Below are 16,133 nucleotides of genomic sequence, written 5' to 3'. Positions count from 1 at the left end.
CACTGAAACAGGTGGTTTTCAGTTCTTGGCACTGAAGAATTCTCACAAGTTGGTGGACATTCTAGTATCTGCCACCCTTTCTAAGGTTGATCTGCCAGTCAATGAAGCAGTCATGGAGATGGTTAAGACTCTGTGGTAGACACCCTCTTCCCTGGCTCTTACAGTGAAACGAGCTGACCGGAGGTATTTTGTACCCCTCTAAAGGGTATACACATTTTTTCCGTTGTAGGAGCTGCTAATGAGTGGGAAAGGCAGGGTTACCAAGCCTCCACAGCTAAGAGCAAATGCTCAAAAAATATTAGATTCTTTTGGTCATAAACTTTATTCCTCAGGGGGCTTGCAGCTTGGGATTGCAAACCAGCAGGCACTTCTGAGTCGATAAGATTACATACTCTGGTAGAACATTGCTAAATTCAAGGACAAATTACCAGAGGATTTCAAGCAAGAGTTCTCAGTGATGGAGGAGAAGGGTTAACTAGTTGCTAAGACTGCCCTCCAGGACAGTCCGGATAGTGAAGATTGGGCCGTGCCAGGAGAAGGTGGTCATGGTTACAGTCCTCTGGATTACCCACAGAAGTACAGCAGACCATACAGGACCGTCTGTTTGAAGGCCTGACCCTGTTCTCTGAGAGAAATGACAGGCTTCAAAGTCTTTAAGATTCTATAGCAACAATTAAGTCCCTTGGAATAAACCACTCCAGTGACTAAAAGAAAGCATTTTCATCAACAACTCTTTCGACACCATAGCTTTGGTGTCCCCAACATATGACTAGGAAAAAGGGAAGGAGCTATAAAAGGCGCCCTCCTCTTCAGTGTCAGTGAGCTCATCGCATCCAGCTACCTTTTATAGGCAGACGTTTTGATGGGGTTGTTGAGGACTGTATATCTCCTCACTTCGGTCTGTTCTACCTTTTTTGTTTACCAGTTTTTTGTCCTGATTCCTAAGTGCCTAGGCCCACACAACATCAGAGCAGAGGGTCTTAAGCACAGTGGAACAGGTGTGTGCCATACAATGTACTTCAAACCTTCCCAGTCTCTCTCTTCACGAACCACTCTCATAAGACTGCCCCTCAGCAGGAGGTCCAATCTCTTCTCCAGATAGGGACCAGAGAGGAAGTATTGTTGGACCTCAGGAGAAAAGGCTTCTATTCCTGTTACTTGATCCCCAAGACAAAAGGAGGTCTCAGGCCCATATTAGATCTAAGAGAGTTGAACAAATTCCTGAAGAAAGTAAAACTTCACACGATTACCCTAGGTCACTTCCCTGGGACCAGGAGACTGGGACAAGGAGTGCCGAGCTCCGCTTGTACACTGTAGCCCAGTACAGCTGGGGCTGGATAATTGTAGCCGAGACAGCCTGGATTTGAGCCAACAGGTTAGTGTAAGGGAGAGCCAGAGCCGGGGGAAGACCGGCCTGACCTGAGCTCGGTGCTGCAAGGAGCCAAGAAAGTAGATTTAAAACCAAAAATCAGCTAGCTGGACCTTTTCCCAATCCCCCAGCTTCCAGGGTTTGATTTCTGAAAACAGCTGGGCAGCTAACCCCAGGCCACGCCTGGGGAAGGAGTAAAAGGGAGCTTGAAATCAAGCTAGCTCCACCTTTGATCCTGTAGTTAGGGCTTCATCCCTGGCGGCACGGTGCCCCGTCCCCATTGGGCACATGGCCCTGCCTCATCCCACCCCACCCTTTATTCATGCAGCTCTCCTCGCCGGCTAACTTCCCTCCCCCACCTGCCCACTTCGTTAGCCATCTTTCCCTTCACCATAGGGTGCCTCACCTATGACGGAGCATCGAGAGAACACATTTGGGCAAAAAGAAACCCTGGCTAATGTGCTGCTCTCTCCAAAGTGCCCCTGGCTTTAGCGAAGTATCTTACTAGCTTCCACAAATTTCTTTTCCTCGCCTGCTTATTATGGTGATCACAGCCCAAGAAGCCCTGGAATGTGATTCCTTCCGAGGACATGCTCAGTTGAGATGTAATGACATTGACTTAGTGTGCAAAAGAACATAGTAAGAAGGGCATGGAATGAATTTTATTAACATTATTGAGCTGCTTGTGAATGATTTTGTGACTCTACTCACCTGGGTGCATACACATATATATAATTCTCTGGAAATTTGTTTAGTGACACTTCAGACTCCTTTTGAGTGCTTAAACAGCTACATTTTGCGACTTTTCAGGGTTTGTCTGATGACTTCATTCTATACGGAGTTGGCAACACTGGTCCCAACCATCAAAAGTTTCTCAGGTTCGTGGTGAATAGTTGACACTATCAGTTCACAATGCTTCCCTTCAGCCTGGCAGCTGCTCGTAGGGTATTCACAAATTGCTTGGTGGTGGTAGCAAATCTTCTTTGAAAATTACGTATCTGTCTTCCCCGTACCTGGTTGTGTCCAGGATATCCACCCCTTTATCCGTATTTAATGCTCTGGGGCTCCTAGTGAATCAAGAAAAATCAATATTGAAACCTGTATAGACAATAGAATTCATTGGAACAGTCCTCATCTCTACAGGGCCAGAGCTTTTCTACCACAAAACAAGTTTGAAACCATTTGAAACCTAGTATTTCAAATGAAAGCTTGTCCGCTCACAACAGCACTCAAGTGTCTCAGGCTGTTGGGTTACATGGAAGCATGTACTTATGTAGTACAACATGCCAGACTGCAGTTCAGGAAGCTACTAGCATGGCTAACATAAGTATATGCCCCGAGTTGTCACCATTTGGACAAGTGGTACGAGTGCCAGAGCTAGTCCTGTTGTCTCTAGACTGGTGGATAGATCCTCTAAAAGTGTTCATGGGCATTCCCTTCCTTCTCACACTACCAGTACTCACTCTAGTCATGGACACATCATCTTTAGGTTGGGGAGCTCACATTGGGTCATCTCAAGACCTAGAAACTCGCATAAATGTGAGGGAGTTAAGAGTAGTAAGTCTGCCTGCTCAACCTTCCTTCCCACAGAGTGGGGAAAAATCTTAGGGTTAAGGGCAATCTAGTTTCCTCTATCATTTACACCATCGTCTGTAGTCCAGAGATTATGCCAGTTTTGGATGGGTGGTCCTGTAGTCATTTTTTAGATAGACTCCGAATCCATCTCCTCCGCCGTTTGCTTGTGAGTCACCTACAGTGGAATTCTGATGTGGAATCACTCAAAGAAGAAGAAATGGTTACCTACCTTTGCATACTGTTGTTCTTCGAGATGTTGCTCATGTCCATTCCACAACCTGCCCACCTTCGCTTCTGAGTTGGAGTCACAATGGAACTGAGAGGGTTGGGGGCGGCTCCCCCTCTTAGACCACCGCACAGTGATGAATGGTGGCATTGGGTGCTCAAGTCACCGTGATGAGTACTGCTGAGGGGGGAAAAAAATCTCTGACAACTGTGCATGAGGAGAACACACACCTGCGGTGAAATGGACATGTGCAGCACATCTTGAAGAACAACAGTTACAGCAAGGTAAGTAACTGTTTCTTTCCATATTCTTGATGCCTAGATCAGGAAATCAGTCTGGAAATTCTGCCTCTGTCATCACTACCAGCAATAAATATTCTGGAGTTGGAACATAGGCCATCAGTAAGATGTCAGCTAGGCAGAAAGAAATCCAGTATGAGCATTCAAAAATCAATAGGTCAACTAAACATTTGTTGGTGAAGTAGGAAACGGCTCTTACTTGACATGTCTGCGTTCACATTGTCTTTCACTTAAGGTGCTGTATTTTACATGGTCATTTTTATCGTCTTACATACACTTTAAAATACCTACCGGTGTAAAAATGTAAATCCATTTTGTACATTTCCAAGGATGGAAGAAACAGCCTTCATTACATGATTCAATATTAGTTAAAATATTTTATTAGAACCCCAAACTCTCCCTTTATAAAACATGAGAATCAGAATGACTTAGAAGTGAATTACTCTATTTAAGGTTTTTAATTTTTAATTTGATAGTGTGTCTCCCATCACTCTCCCTTACTGTCAACTATGTTCTTAATAATACACCTTTCCAGTTTCTCTTGAGTCTGGAGACAGGCTGAGCCATATAGTTATAAGGGCCTGCTGCGTGGATCAAGTTGCAGAATTCAGGCCTTAGGTTGTAAGCTCTTCGGGGCAGGGACTTGATTATCTTATTTGTAAAATGTCATGTGCTCACAGTGCTACAGAAACAATAAAGCTAAAACAAATTAAGAAATAGTACAAAATACAGACTGCAAAGCTTTAATAGCCTTTTCATTTAATACTACAAGGAAGCAATGTCATTACTTTGGGTATGTCTACACTACGAAATTAGGTCGAATTTATAGAAGCCGGTTTTATAGAAATCTATTTTATACAGTCGATTGTGCTTGTCCCCACATAAAATGCTCTAAGTGCATTAAGTTGGCGGACCGCGTCCACAGTACCGAGGCTAGCGTCGACTTTCGGAGCGTTGCACTGTGGGTAGCTATCCCGCAGTCTCCGCTGCCCATTGGAATTCTGGGTTGAGATCCCAATGCCTGATGATGCAAAAACAGTGTCGCGGGGGGTTCTGGGTACGTGTCGTCAGGCCCCTCCCTCTCCGTCAGAGCAACGGCAGACAATCGATTCGTGCCTCTTTACCTGGGTTACCTGTGCAGACAACATACCATGGCAAGCATGGAGCCCGCTCAGCTCAACTCAGCTCACCATCACCATATGTCATCTGGGTGCCGGCAGACGTGGGACTGCATTGCTACACAGCAGCAGCTAATTGCCTTTTGGCAGTAGACGGTGCAGTATGACTGGTAGCCATCATCGGCTGTCTGGGTGCTGGCAGATGTGGGGCTGCATTGCTATACAGCAGCAGCTCCTTGCCTTTTGGCAGTAGATGGTGTATTACGACTGGTATCCATCGTCGTCATATTCCTCAGTGAGTTCGGTCAGAGGCACCTGGACAGACATGTTTTGTCTCCTGGAGACTCAGTCCTGCCAGAACTCCTATTGAACCGTCTTGACAATGATGGCTAGCAGTTGTAATACAGCATCTTCTGCCAAGCACCCAGAAGATGCCGATGGCTATCAGTCATGCTGCACCGTCTGCTGCCAGCTTAAGATGTAAAAAATAGATGGACCAGTTTTGTTCTGTATTCATTTGCTTCCCCCTCCCTCTGTGAAATCAACAGCCTGCTAAACCCAGAGTTTTGAGTTCAATCTTTGGGGGGGCCATTCTGTGTGACAGTTGTTTGTGTTTCTCCCTCATGCAACAGCCACCTTTGTTGATTTAATTCCCTGTACCTGTAAGCCATGTCGTCACTTGCTCCTCCCTCCGTCAGACAATAGTTTCGTGCCTTTTTTCAGCCCAGACGCCATAGCACTGGATCATGGAGCCCGCTCAGATCACCATGGCAATTATGAGCACTATGAACACCACGTGCATTGTGCTGGAGTATATGCAGAGCCAGAACATGCCAAAGCAAAACCAGGCGAGAAGGCGATTGCAGCGCGGCGACGAGAGTGATGAGGAAATTGACATGGACATAGACCTCTCACAAAGTACAGGCCCCAGCAGTGTGCAAATCATGGTGTTACTGGGGCAGGTTCATGCCGTGGAACGCCAATTCTGGGCCCGGGAAACAAGCACAGACTGGTGGGACCGCATTGTGTTGCAGGTGTGGGACGATTCCCAGTGGCTGCGAAACTTTCGCATGCGTAAGGGCACTTTCATGGAACTTTGTGACTTGCTTTCCCCTGCCCTGAAGCGCCAGAATACCAGGATGAGAGCAGCCCTCACAGTTGAGAAGCGAGTGGCGATAGCCCTGTGGAAGCTTGCGACGCCAGACAGCTACCGGTCAGTTGGGAATCTATTTGGAGTGGGCAAATCTATTGTGGGGCTGCTGTAATCCAAGTAGCCAACGCAATCAAAGACCTGGTGATATCAAGGGTAGTGACTCTGGGAAACGTGCAGGTCATAGTGGATGGCTTTGCTGCAATGGGATTCCCAAACTGTGGTGGGGCCATAGACGGAACCCATATCCCTATCTTGGCACCGGAGCACCAAGCCACCAAGTACATAAATTGCAAGGGGTACTTTTCAATGCTGCTGCAAGCCCTGGTGGATCACAAGGGACGTTTCACCAACATCAACGTGGGATGGCCGGGAAAGGTACATGATGCTCGCATCTTCAGGAACTCTGGTCTGTTTCAAAAGCTGGAGGAAGGGACTTTCTTCCTGGACCAGAAAGTAACCGTTGGGGATGTTGAAATGCCTATCGTTATCTTTGGGGACCCAGCCTACCCCTTAATCCCATGGCTCATGAAGCCGTACACAGGCAGCCTGGACAGTAGTCAGGATCTGTTTGACTTTTGGCTGAGCAAGTGCCGAATGGTGGTGGAATGTGCATTTGGACGTTTAAAAGCGCGCTGGTGCAATTTACTGACTCGGATAGACCTCAGCGAAGCCAATATTCCAATTGTTATTGCTGCTTGCTGTGCTCTCCACAATATCTGTGAGAGTAAGGGGGAGACATTTATGGCGGGGTGGGAGGTTGAGGCAAATCGCCAGGCCGCTGATTATGCGCAGCCAGACACCAGGGCGGTTAGAAGAGCACAGCAGGACGTGGTGCGCATCAGAGAAGCTTTGAAAACGAGTTTTGTGACTGGCCAGGCCATGGTGTGAAACTTCAGTTTGTTTCTCCTTGATGAACCCTCCGCCCGCCCCCCCCGTTCACTCTACTTCCCTGTAAACTAACCACCCTCCCCTCCCCCCTTCGAGCACCCCTTGCAGGGGCAATAAAGTCATTGTTACTTCACATTCATGCATTCTTTATTAATTCATTACACAATTAGGGGGATAACTGCCAAGGTACCCCAGGAGGGGTGGGGGAGGAGGGAAGGAAAAGGACACACTGCAGTTTAAAACTTTAACACTTATTGAAGGCCAGCCTTCTGATGCTTGAGCAACCATCTGGGGGAGTGACTGAGTGGCCGGAGGCCCCCCCCACCGCGTTCTTGGGCGTCTGGGTGAGGAGGCTATGGAACTTGGGGAGGAGGGCTGTTGGTTACACAGGGGCTGTAGTGGTGGTCTCTGCTCCTGCTGCCTTTCCTGCAGCTCAGCCATACGCTGGAGCATATCAGTTTGATGCTCCAGCAGCCGGAGCATCGATTCTTGCCTTCTGTCAGCAAGCTGACGCCACCTATCCTCTTCAGCCCGCCACTTGCTCTGTTCATCCCGCGATTCAGCCCGCCACCTCCTCTCGTTCATATTGTGCTTTTTTGCACTCTGACATTGATTGCCTCCACGCATTCTCCTGTGCTTTGGCAGCATGGGAGGACATCTGGAGCTCTGAGAACATATCATCCCGAGTCCTCCGTTTTCTCTTTCTAATCTTCACTAGCCTCTGTGAAGGAGAAACATTTGCAGTTGGTGGAGGAGAAGGGGGAGGTGGTTAAAAAAGACACATTTTAGAGACCAATGGGTACACTCTTTCACGTTAAATTTTGCTGTTCACATTACACAGCACATGTGCTTTCGTTACAAGGTTATATTGAGGGCCTGCCGGTTTGGTGTGAGAGATCACTCACACAGTGCCAAGCAACAGATTTCGGCTTGCAGGCAGCCATGGTAAGCCACAGTCTTTTGGCCTTTTTAACCTTCTTAACATGGGGAATGGTTTCAAACAGTAGCGCCCTCATTTCTCATGCCAACCATCCGTTGGGTTGGCCATTTAAAATGGGTTTGCAATGTAAAAGGAGGGGCTGCGGTTTCCGGATTAACATGCAGCACAAGCCCAACTACCCCCCGTCCCCCCAATTCTCTGGGATGAGCACTTCACCCCTCCCCCCACCGCGTGGCTAACAACAGGGAACATTTCTATTCAGCCGAGCAGGAACGGACACCTCTGAATGCCCCCTTAATAAAATCACCCCATTTCAACCAGGTGACCGTGAATGATATCACTCTCCTGAGGATAACAAAGAGAGATAAAGAATGGATGTTGTCTGCATGCCAGCAAACACCGGGACCATACGCTGCTATACTTTGTTATGCAATGATTCCAGACTACATGCTACTGGCCTGGCGTGGTAAAGTGTCCTACCATGGCGGACGGGATAAGGCAGCCCTCCCCAGAAACCTTTTGGATTTCCACTCCATCCCCATACACGTTAGCAGACTTTTCAGTAGCTGTACTGGCCGCGATTGCCAGGGCAAATTAATCATTAAACACATTTGCTTTTAAACCATGTGTAATATTTACAAAGGTACACTCACCAGAGGTCCCTTGTGTGCTCTCAGGGTCTGGGAGCATGCTTTGGGTGAGTTCGGGGGTTACTGGTTCCAGGTCCAGGATGATAAACATATCCTGGCTGTTGGGGAAACCGGTTTCTCCGCTTCCTTGCTGTGAGCTATCTTCATTGTCTTCATCATCATCTTCCTCGTACCCCGAAACCGCTTCCCTGTTGCGTGATTCTCCATTGTTGGAGTCATAGCACACGGTTGGGGTAGTGGTGGCTGCACCCCCTAGCATGGCATGCAGCTCCACGTAGAAGCGGCATGTTTGCGGCTCTGCCCCGGACTTTCCGTTTGCCTCTCTGGCTTTGTGGTAGGCTTGCCTTAGCTCCTTAATTTTCAAGCGGCACTGCTGTGTGTCCCTGTTATGGCCTCTGTCCTTCATGGCCTTTGAGAATTTTTCTAATATTTTGCTATTTCGTTTACTGCTACGGATCCTGGGACTCCATCATGGTTACCTGTGCTGATGAGCTCTGCGTGGTCACCTGTGCTCTCCACGCTGGGCAAACAGGAAAAGAAACTCAAACATTCGCGGGCCTTTTCCTGTCTACCTGGTCAGTGCATCTGAGTTGAGAGTGCTGTCCAGAGCGGTCACAATGAAGCACCGTGGGATAACTCCCGGAGGCCAATAACATCGAATTCCGTCCACACTACTCCAAATCTGACCCGCAAAGGCCAATTTTACCGCTAATCCCCTCGTTGGAGGTGGAGTAAAGAAACCGGTTTAAAGGGTCCTTTAAGTCGAAAAAAAGGGCTTTGTTGTGTGGATGTATCCAGGCTTAATTCGATTTAACGCTGCTAAATTCAACCTAAACTCGTAGTGTAGACCAGGCCTTTGTGGTCTGAAACAGTTAGATATGTTTAAGCAGAAACTAAGAGCTAATGCTAGAAGAGTGATAACTTACAAAGAGCTTAGTTAGGTATTGGAAAATCAGTCTGTTGCTATGCACTGGCAGTGCGATGAGATGAGCAATTAAAAAAAACCTGCTTTAGTCGCTCCAGCAGTAATACCATAAGAGCTTGCAGCTTAAAATGTAATTCTACAAAGATAAAGTTAATTGGGATTTGGAATGTGAGTACGATTGTGTGTTGCATTTCATTGTTACGTCTTGTTTAATATCTGGTGGACGTTTTGTGAAATTTATCTCCTCAACCATCATTCACGTTTAATTTTAACTATTTTTAACAAGATACTGTTTGACTTTTATATACTCATGTTTTAATTAGTTAATTATGCTTGATTCAGAACATACAGGGGTTACAACATGGTGCAAAGTCCAACAGATGTCACTATGGAAAACAACCTTTCTAGGGTTATCTCAGCCGTTTCCCAGGCATTGACAACATCAACTACAAGAGCACTTACGGTGAATATTTTTATAATCTATAAATAACATAAATAATTTTAATAATTTTTTATTCTATCTATAAAAAAAATAAATTCAATACTTTCTTGCTGTATGCATGTGCCCCAAGTGTCATATAGCAGGTAATGAAGAAATGTTAATGATGGAAATACAATGTATTGTGCTCCTACTCCCTATACTGTTAACATTGTACCATCTTGCTTAATTTTTCAGTTTGGCTGCTGTGAAGCTTTGTGTCTTCTCTCCACAACGTTTCCAGTCTGCACATGGACTGTAGGATGGCACTGTGGGTATGTTTCTTCATCCAGTATACAAGCTTCTAGAATTCATGTTTACAAAAACAGAGGACACTCATTCAGGTATCAGAAGCCCTGCTTTAATTATTTGCTGTTAAGCCTCACTTAGCAGTTGTTTAAATATTTCATACAGACAGGTTTTAACATATTAGGCTCATAACAGGCAGGCATTGAACCAAATAACAGCACTTTCCACAATCTTAAATAATACAGTCCAAATTCTGTGGTATTGGTTGTAACTGTTAGAAAAAAATCAGTGTTTGTTTGTCAAATGGAAATGGACAAAATATTGTGGTGGCAGAGAGGGAGCTTCTGAAGGAATGTTCTAAACTCTGGAGTGGTAAATCAGCCTTTTTTGGGAGTCTGAATTTTTTACGTGACCTATTCCTTATGTCTGTGTTGTAGGTGTTTGGCAATGGAAAGTAGTGTATAACTGTTTGTATAAAGGGGACTGGCAGATGCTTTCCAGTTGCTTTTACCGGGAAGTCTGAGAAATGGAAAGCACTAGTTGAAGTGCATACTTCCACTTATATGGTTAAAGTGATTTCGAAAGCCCTAAGATACTGTCTGTCTTCCAAAGAGATCTGTTACTTAAAGTAACTGTAGCCTTTTTAATATTAGGGTTTGATCCTGTGTGTATTGCTGCATGTCCACTAAAATCAGTTACTGCACAGGTGTAAATATTGTAGCTGATTTCACATGTTGTGTGGCTGTGCATCTGCTTGGTTTGTGGGATTTTTTTGTTTTGGTCAAAACTTGTTGTTCCAAGTGTTCTTATTTATTCGTGTGTGTGTGTGTGTGTGTGTTTGTGTTTGTGTTTGTGTTTGTGTTTCTGCTGCATCTACTATTTTCAGATAACCGAATATACAGTAATAAACTATCATCTGTCTGCACTTCCCATGCCGACTGTACTGCTTTTGCTGGTGTTGGTGCCCCTCCTCTCTTACATTAGGCTTCTGTTCAAGTCTTTTAAGTTCATATGTTTGCTTGGGTGCTGGTTTCTCTCCCTATTTCCACATATACAGAATTAGTCTCTCACATGCTTTCTCATGTTTTCTACTTCAGCGGTTTTTCTCCCTTTCTGGTGACTGAATCGCAAGGGGAATCTGTGCCTTAATTTCATTACTTGTGGTAAAATTACAAAATCTGGCTGCTTCTCTGGTTGCCTGAAGTTGTGTTGTGAAGTATAATCTCTTTAAAGACAAGTGTATCTTTTTTGTTCATCGTCTTGCCCTATCTTTCTATATCAGGCTCAATTTTGCAATACTATTGCAATTAGCAGTCCATCTATTCAGTATACTGTGTGCGACATCTGTGTGCTGAAAGCTTATCTTTTTGAGCTATAATCTTCTCATTTTACAGGTGAAATAGGTTCAGACCTGATCAATATTTGACCGGCAGGAAGGATGGATAAAAATCTATAGTTTTTTATGAAAAATTTAAAAAAAAATTTTATTGGATTTTTTTAATTTTGTTTGTTATATTTTTTTCTTTTTAAAATGAAATCTGAATTTAATACAAAATATGTTAAGGCCTAAACTTGTTATAGTTTAGTTATAAATGTGAAACACATTTATAAGAGAAGTTTATGTACCCAAAGCATTTGTGTACATTTGCTTTGTTTAATAAAAATAAATTTATATGCTGTTTTGTGTCTTATTAAATTAGTTACCATCCTAATGCAGCTTGACGCAAATGAGCCAAACGTTAATTATCTAGTAAATAAGAAATATATCATTCACCATTTTCTAGAATACTAAAAATATACAGCTAATAAGAATTTGAAAATATTAAGCTATATAATTGCTTCAATAAATGTGTATATATAGTTATAGTATATCTTCCTATGTAGCAAAAAGATTTACCAAATCTAGGGCCAGGGCTTTATTTAGTTGGAAATCAACATGTTTGAATCAACCAACAAGAATGCACCTTTCTTTAGAAAATAACTGAAGTACAAATGGAAATGCTGATTAAAATTGATAATTTAAATTCAGGCTTTCCACTAGGTGAATAAAATCATGATTTAAATCAATCCCTGTGTTGGGAGATCACAAAGAAAAAGTAGAGTACTGTAGAAAGTGGGGTTGATGATGTAATAAATAATTCATGCCCTTTTCTGAGTCAACACAAAATCAGTCTCTCTTTATGGGACTCAGTCTTGTTAAAAGTCCCATATGTAGGTCCAAAATGAAGCTGCTTATTCTCATTTTCCAGGCCCTCCATTGTTTAGCCCCTCGTATTTCTCTCAGCTTTGTCTTCTTTTAGTCTCTCTCAATGTTTTCTTTACTCTGCCCATACTGCTTGTCTGATTACTCCCTCCCATTCCTATCTCTGTTGTTTTTCATTCTGTCCATAAATTTGAAATGACCTGTCCACTATGCCTCCACTCTTTTCATTAAATTTCTGCTCCACTCCCTTCAGGGTGGCTTGCCAATTTGTGCATATAAAATGTACAAATAACAAGTTCAAATAAAAACCATTCTCAAAAGGCATGCAGTACTCCTACTTGATTGCATGGTCATGTTATTGTTTTTTTGGCTTTCTCTTTTCCCAAGCCCTCCAATTGGTTGTTTCCTCTCGTTCTTGTATTAATTTAGATTGTAAATTCTGTGGAGTAGAAACTCATTTTGGTAACGTGTTGTGTGCATTGATGGTGGGAGGGGGCTCCAGGCAGGGAGTTGAGGTGTGGGAGGGGGTGAGGGCTCTGGCTGGGGTGTGTGCTCCAGGTTGGGACCAGGGATGAGAGGATTGAGGTGCAGGAGGGGACTTTGGACTGGAGCTGAGGGGTTTTGGGTGCAGGAGGGGGCTCTGGATTGGGGCAGGGTATTGGGGTATGGGAGGGGGCTTCGGCTGGGCAGGGGATTGGGGTGTGTTAGGGGGTGAGGGGAGAGGGCTCTGGGTAGCATTTACATCAGTCGGCTCCCGGGAAGCGGTGGCATGTCCTCCCTCCCACTCTTAGACGGAGGCGAGGCCGGGCAGCTCTGCGCGCTGCAGGAGCCTCCCCCGCAGCTCCCATTGGCCGCGTTTCCTGACCAATGGGAGCTGCGCAGCCAGCGCTCAGGGTGGGGGCAGCACATAGAGGCCCCCTAGCCGTTCCTCTGCCTAGGAGCCAGAGGGACATGTCGCCACTTCTTGGGAGCTGTGCGGAGTCTGGTAGGGAGCCTGCCAACTACACGCCAACCAGACTTTTAACAGCCTGGTCAAAAAATTTTTCCGGTCGAAAACTGGACACCTGGCTACCCCCTAATTTTAACTGGTGTTTCTCAATAAGTCTAAAACTAAGACCAACAGTTTCTATGCTGTGTTTGAGCTTAACTTTTGAAACATTTAAATCCACATCCTTTTCCATTGCTATTCTTAGTATGTGCCTATTTCTAAACATCTTTAACAGAGCATCCAAACATACATTATATATTTGCGAGCATTTTAATTTGATAGTTCATTATAACAAACCATTGTTTTGTTTTACATCATGCCTTAATATTGAAATATGCAAATTAGTAGTAGGTTCCCTAAGTAGCTGTGATGATCACTGCAGTAGCAAAGCACTCTAGTTCTTCATTGGATGCACAACAGCTTCCATGTTAATCTTTGCTGAAACTTTTTGTGTGTACTTAATTCAAGATACTAAAGGTAGTTCAGCCATACAGATAGATTAATAGTTTCAAATTAATAAGAAATATAATGTTAAAACCATGTACCACACTGTTCTTAGTTTCCATAAGACTGAAAATTTGCCTAGGAAGACATGTATGACAATTTCCTAATGAAACTTTCAGTGCTTCCCAGCTGAGTCCTTCGGAGGAATCTCGGAAGAGCTGTACCATTGGAATGGCTGGAATGGTTTTGTCCCTTCTTTCAACGGCCTGGTTCCCACTGGATCTTTCTGCACATCAAGATGCTTTGATTTTGGCTGGAAACTTGCTTGCAGGTAGACAAAAATTGTTGGGTTGTGTTAGTGTGTGCTCAGTGTCATAATCTCCATTATGTAGTCAGAATGCCCCATCTCCATTTCACTCTAAACAATAAAATACTTGCAAGCTTCAGAGCTGAAGAAATGCAGGGCAAAAAAAAAAAAAGTTGTTATACCCCCTTTTGGATTATCTTTCAAGTCTAATGGTTTCTCCTTGTTGGGCTGGGCATCTGATGCTCGTGCATGGCAATTATCTGATCTGTGGGCCTTCTCAAATTTTAATAATATTTGTACAATTGGCTTTCCCTATGTATGACCTGATAATATCCTAACCATAATAAGTATCAGAGGGGTAGCCATGTTAGTCTGTATCCACAAAAATAACAAGGAGTCCAGTGGCACCTTAAAGACTAACAGATTTATTTGGGCATAAGGTTTCGTGGGTAAAAAAACCCACTTCTTCAGATGCATGGAGTGAAAATTACAGACACAGGCATAAATATACTGGCACATGAAGAGAAGGGAGTTACTTTACAAGTGGAGAGCCAGTGCTGACAAGGCCAATTCAGTCAGAGTGGATGTGGTCCACTCCCAATAATTGATGGAGGTGTCAATATCAAGAGAGGAAAAATTGATTTTGTAGTGAGCCAGCCTCTCGCAGTCCCTATTCAAGCCCAAATTGATGATGATAAGCTTGCAAATGAATTGTAACTCTGCAGTTTCTCTTTGAAGTCTGTTTCTGAAGTTTTTTTGTTGAAGAATGGCTACTTTTAAATCTGTTATTCACGTCTATCTCCCTGGACATTGTTCTACTGGCTTTTACCATTCCTGATGTCTGATTTGTGTCCATTTATTCTTTTACGTAGAGACTGTCCGGTTTGGCCAATGTACGTGGCAGAGGGGCATTGCTGGCACATGATGGCATATATCACATTGGTAGATGTGCAGGTGAATGAGTCCCTGATGGTGTGGCTGATGTGGTTGGGTCCTGTGATGGTGTCGCTAGAGTAGACATAGGGACAGAGTAGGCAACAGGGTTTGTTACAGGGATCGGTTCTTGGGTTAGTGTTTCTGTGGTGTGGTGTGTAGTTGCTGGTGAGTATTTGCTTCAGGTTGGGGGGCTGTCTGTAAGTGAGGACTGGCCTGCCTCCCAAAGTCTGTGAGAGTGAAGGATCATTTTCCAGGATAGGTTGTAGATCATTGATGATGTGCTGGAGAGGTTTTAGCTGGGTGCTGTACATGATGGCCAATGTTGTTCTGTTATATGCCTTATCGGGCCTGTCCTGTAGTAAGTGACTTCTGGGTATCCGTCTCGCTTTGTCAATCTGTTTCCTAACTTCTCCAGGTGGGTATTGTAGTTTTAAGAATACTTGATAAAGATCTTGTAGGTGTTTGTCTCTGTCTGAGGGATTGGAGCAAATTGAGTTGTATCTTAGGGCTTGGCTGTAGACAATGGATCATGTGATATGTTCTGGATGGAAGCTGGAGGCATGTAGGTAAGTATAGCAGTCAGTAGGTTTCTGGTATAGGGTGGTGTTTATGTGACAATCACTTACACTGCTCTACAGCCAAAATGCTTCTGAAATAAATGTAGTCAAACTTTACTAATTCTGGGTCACTGAGAACGAAAATGATGCTTAAAATTGTTGATTGGCTCTAGTTTTCAAGATATGCTATTGGGTCAGTATATACGACCCTTGACTTGGGAATGGCGGAGGATAAGTGAGTTATAAAGGGAAGGGATCTCAATTTAAACCAGAAATGACTAAAATACATCTTTGACTGGATCTATGAATAAATCTATGACTGGGTTTGGACAGTACTTGCTTTTTAGGCAAAACAATGAATGATGCAATCTGAAGCTGGTATTGCGTCATACATGATATGAATTGCATCATGTTATTCCTAGAAGTCATGGATGATGCAATCATAACGAAGCTTACATCACTCTGCTGAACAAATTGCCCTATATCAGCTCTAGAAATCATACAGTGTGGTGCTCTCTTATTTGTCAGTGTTTGATTTTGCAAAGGGACACATTTCTGTTTAGCCAAAGTGAGCAGAGATGCCTCGTACTTGTATGAACAGTGCAGATAACTTCTGCTATGTTCGCGGTGAAGTGACTTTTGCATCACAAAAGCGCAGTATAACCACTATGGTTAAGAGAGCCTATTACCTTTCTTTTGGCTGCAAAATTGGAGATCAGGACAAGAGGTGGGCCCCACACATATGCTGCAACACTTGTGCAACAAATCTTCGCCAGTGGTTGAACAGGAAAAGGAAATCTATGCCTTTTGCAGTGCCAATGATTTGGA

General features: G+C 44.1%; 1 protein-coding gene across 5 annotated transcripts in view; it reads left to right on the top strand.

The window, feature by feature from the left end:
* HTT (huntingtin) overlaps window positions 1–16,133 on the top strand; it is a 217,061-nt gene that overhangs the window by 79,941 nt on the left and 120,987 nt on the right. For 4 of the 5 annotated variants that reach the window (XR_004645949.1, XM_034772451.1, XM_034772453.1 and 1 more), the window contains 3 exons: window positions 9,486–9,606; window positions 9,820–9,965; window positions 13,685–13,836. Coding sequence is in view for 4 of the 5 variants with exons in the window: in XM_034772451.1 (XP_034628342.1) it covers window positions 9,486–9,606; window positions 9,820–9,965; window positions 13,685–13,836 (419 nt within the window). In the remaining variant the exon portion in view is untranslated. The remainder of the gene's footprint in view (window positions 1–9,485; window positions 9,607–9,819; window positions 9,966–13,684; window positions 13,837–16,133) is intronic. The other variant, XM_034772454.1, reaches the window with a different exon arrangement.

This window comes from Trachemys scripta, chromosome 5 (assembly GCF_013100865.1).
Source record: "Trachemys scripta elegans isolate TJP31775 chromosome 5, CAS_Tse_1.0, whole genome shotgun sequence".
Taxonomy (NCBI): domain Eukaryota; kingdom Metazoa; phylum Chordata; order Testudines; family Emydidae; genus Trachemys; species Trachemys scripta.
The sequence above is the reverse complement of the archived record's forward strand: the minus strand, read 5'-3'. Positions and strand labels throughout refer to the sequence as shown.